The 3873-nt window shown below is 37.4% G+C and overlaps 1 protein-coding gene across 1 annotated transcript in view; it reads left to right on the plus strand.

Annotated features, from left to right (window-relative positions):
• IFNG (interferon gamma) overlaps window positions 1-3873 on the plus strand; it is a gene marked incomplete at its 5' end in the record, with an annotated part of 29469 nt that overhangs the window by 271 nt on the left and 25325 nt on the right. The window contains 2 exons of the mRNA XM_082422940.1: window positions 996-1064; window positions 1160-1342. Coding sequence (XP_082279066.1) covers window positions 996-1064; window positions 1160-1342 — 252 coding nt within the window. The remainder of the gene's footprint in view (window positions 1-995; window positions 1065-1159; window positions 1343-3873) is intronic.

Consider the following 3873-nt stretch of genomic DNA (forward strand, 5'->3'; position numbering starts at 1 on the left):
TTGACTAAACAATCTAGATAATGCTTTAACTCTCTGCTCAATTTGCTATAGAGATTTAGTGGTGATCCATGAATCCTCCAAAAGATGGGCATAATATGGGTATAGTTTAGAGCGTTGCTAATTTTGTGATGAGAGTCCGTTCAATTATGAAGTCAAGTAGTATGCATACTGAAAAAATGACTAGGTCTTTGTTTCTGATTTCTCAGGCTGCTATGATGGTGACAGTCAAAGGAAGGTCAAGATTAGCATTAAAAATGGTCATTTGAAATAACTGATCAATTAAAGAAGATGAGGTCCTTAAAGCTTTGGCTTAAAAAAAAACACTTACAGGTGTTTTTCTCCAAAAAGTGGTTTTAAAATTTGACTGTCCCATCCAGATTGTCTGTGAATTACTCTTGGAGTAGTCATTTGCTGAGATTTTTTGTAGGAGTTTAATCTGGTTTATATTTAAACATTTTTTTCTTTCATTTTATGAGTTTCTTAAAATTTTTACCTATGGTTAATTAAAATAGCTTTTTGCATTTTAAATATTTTATTATATGTCCAAAATTTAGCGACTATAATTACAGCTGAAGCTATCTTTTAAAGCTGACGTAATACCTTATAGGAGGGCACAGGTAGAGGTTATAGAAACTTATACCATAGCGGGGCAGTATTTTATAGTGAGATGGTTTTGCTGGGGTTTTTTACTAGACCTAAAAATACTTTCTGTCCCTTACTATAGTTATTTGGGACAACTGAAGTATCATCAGCCTTGTTGAGTTCATTTGTGAAGTTATATTAGTAAATAAGAAAGCTAAAATAGCATGATAGTCGTTGGCTGTATCCAACATGATAGCTTTTGAGAAAACATTGTTAGAACTAAACAGAGTGTTGAAAAGAAAATCAGTGCACGTTGTCAGCATCCAAGTTCAATAAAACTTGAAGTCCAGTTTTAGGGCAATTTATGGACTAATTGTAAACCAATTTTTTCCTGTTTTGTTTTGTTTTCTCAGAATGCAAGTACCCCAGATGTGGCTGGTGGTGGGCCTCTTTTCTTAGAAATTTTGAAGAATTGGAAAGATGTAAGCTGAACATTTCCATTTGGCTAATTTTCCTATTGCTTATTTTCTGATGGATAAATTCACATCAACTTCTCTTTGTGCCTTTTTCTCCCAAGGAGAGTGACAAAAAAATAATTCAGAGCCAAATCGTCTCCTTCTACTTCAAACTCTTTGAAAACTTAAAAGATAACCAGATCATTCAAAGGAGCATGGATATCATCAAGCAGGACATGTTTCAGAAGTTCTTAAATGGCAGCTCTGAGAAACTGGATGACTTCAAAAAGCTGATTCAAATTCCGGTGAGATGATCTTAATTCTTTTTTTTTTTTGTTTTCATTGCAGAGGCTCTTGCAAAGCACTACATTCCCAGAAAGTAGAAATTAGCTACTGGGTACAGTTGTTAAAGCTATGAAATGAACCTGTGGCCAAAAACCCTCTTTACCAATTCTGTTTGTGTTTTGGGTGACTTTGCAAAGTCAGTTATGCGAGTCACTTAAATTTGTGATTTGGGAAAATACTGGAATTATGCCTACAGCACAAAGATAGGTGAATGAACAAATCAGTGAGAAAGAAGTAGTGAAGAAGTGGGGGGAGTATTGAAAAGCAGTTCTCCCATTGCCCCGTGTTTGTGTGTTGGAAATTCTCTTGCTTTGAATAGGAGGTTGCATGTCTTAATGGAAAGAGCAGTGGGAGGGCAGGGGGAGAAGATGTGTGTTGCTCCTCCCAGCTCAGCCGCCAAAGAAATGTGTGATCTCAGATGAATCACAGGTCTGGCTGGGACTGTTTCCTCATCTTAAAAGGAGCCTGTTGGGTTCACTATAATTTCTATGGTCTCTTTGCTCTAAAATTCTACAATGCCATGGATAGAAAATGAGAATGAGATAGGAGAAAGGTATGACCTTTGAGGAGACAAAGGCCCTCCTACAGCCAGACTCTGGGCAACCTCTCAGATTGTGCAGCCCAAGAAGAGGAGAGAGTGTTTGTTTACAGAAAAGAAAATAGGTAGAATTTATACCTTATGAAAGAATTGTTCTATCAACTTTTGGATACTAGAACATCTTGGCTGGAGAAATCCTTAGGCTCCTAAGCTTTATCTTATCAAATTGTCTTGAGTCTTTAAAGTTATGGTTTCTAGAAGCTGAAAAATAACTTTGAAGCATAAAGACGTCATATTTTCCAAAATTTCATCTAAGAGACAAAGGCCTCCAGATTTTTTTGGGGGCGGGGGGTTGGCTTTGGTATAAATAGGCTTGAATGAGAAGAGGAAGGGTCCTGTTATGACTTGTGCTCTCAGGATTTGTGCCCAGCTCTCCCTATAACTGGGTCTGCCTCTCAGCAATCTCACATAAGCTCCTAGGAACTGAAATAAGTGCTTGCTCTTCAAGATTTCTCTAGTCTCCAGTACGTTCGATGGTATAAGTGGCTTGGAAAAATTATAAGACCATTACTACTTCCACTGGTAATGTTTTCTGGTGTTCAGCAGATCTCCATTGGTTGCAGGCTAGAGGATGAAAAAGCACTTATTCCTAGCCCAGTGCTGCCTCTGGCTTGCTGTTCAGTCCTGGATGAGTCTCTTAGTTTCTTGGTGATGCTTTGAACACTGGAAAGTTCAATTTATCACTTGTAAACACACACCCGGTAGAAACTTTTCTACTCTGCTGTAACTGGGCCTTGAAAAAAAAAAAACTGTTGGTCCCATCCTTCTGGAAGCTCCAAGCCTCCTTCTTCACAATGGGCAGTCTTGAGTGAGCTCTCAACCATTGTCTTTTTTTGCTCAATTGCGCACATATTTAAGGCATGTTATGCCTTTTAGTCCTGTCGCCTAGAATCTCCCAGTCATTCTCAGAAATGTGGCAAGGTGGCTGCAGTGTTTCCAACTTTAGAAAGACATCTAGTGGCAGAGCAAAGATGAAAGTAAATGGTCCTCATTTTATGAAGCATGACTTCACCTAAATGGCCCTATTGGGTAGAGTGAGAAAATAGTTCAATTTGCTGGAATGGAAGGCAGGGTACCAGGAAATTTGCTTTCATTCCTAATTTTAAGTGTTATATACCAGTAATTGATTATTGTCATGTAAATATGATCAGCATTTATTTTTAATCCCATTATGGAAATGATGAGACTGACCTAATTTGGGGGAAATTAAAAATTATGATTTTCATCCAACTTGGACTTGGTGTTTGTTTACAAAGTACTGAACCTATACCAGTGGTTTTCAAACTTTGGTGGTGCCTGAATCACCTGGTGATGTTAGTAACTACACAATGGCCCAGGCCTAGTCTGATTTCATACACCTGGGTGTCTGAGTTCTTCATTAGGTCTCCAGGTTATTCTTCTACACACCAAAGGTGAGAGCCATTGGCTATAGTAACTCATTTGATACTTATAACAAAGACTAAGTACAAAGTGATAGAAGTGGTAGAGAGCCTAGAGGTCGTCTAAACAATCTCCTCATTGTTCAGAGGAGAAAACAGAGATTTGGAGAGGCTAAGTGACTAGTTTAAAGTCACATGTATTGCACACACACAATTCAAACACACATTTTTTGGTCACTACTTCAGGGCTCTTTCTGCTATATAATTTTCAGAATTCTGTAGTGGTAAATTAAAGGATATGTAATGTGTCCCACCATGTTACAGCACAACTAGCAATTTAATTATAATTTTAGTCTTAATCACTGAAGGAACCAACATTACATATTAAGGTAATATATTGCTAGTGAAAATAATTTATTTTAAAGGAATACTTCTACTTTCTTGGACCATGACAGCAGACTATCCTAATGATTTGTATGCCTGAAATTAATTTTGCTGTTTTCTTTCCCAATAG

The sequence above is a fragment of the Balaenoptera physalus genome (assembly GCF_965194825.1).
Source record: "Balaenoptera physalus genome assembly, chromosome: 13".
NCBI classification, from domain to species: Eukaryota; Metazoa; Chordata; class Mammalia; order Artiodactyla; family Balaenopteridae; genus Balaenoptera; species Balaenoptera physalus.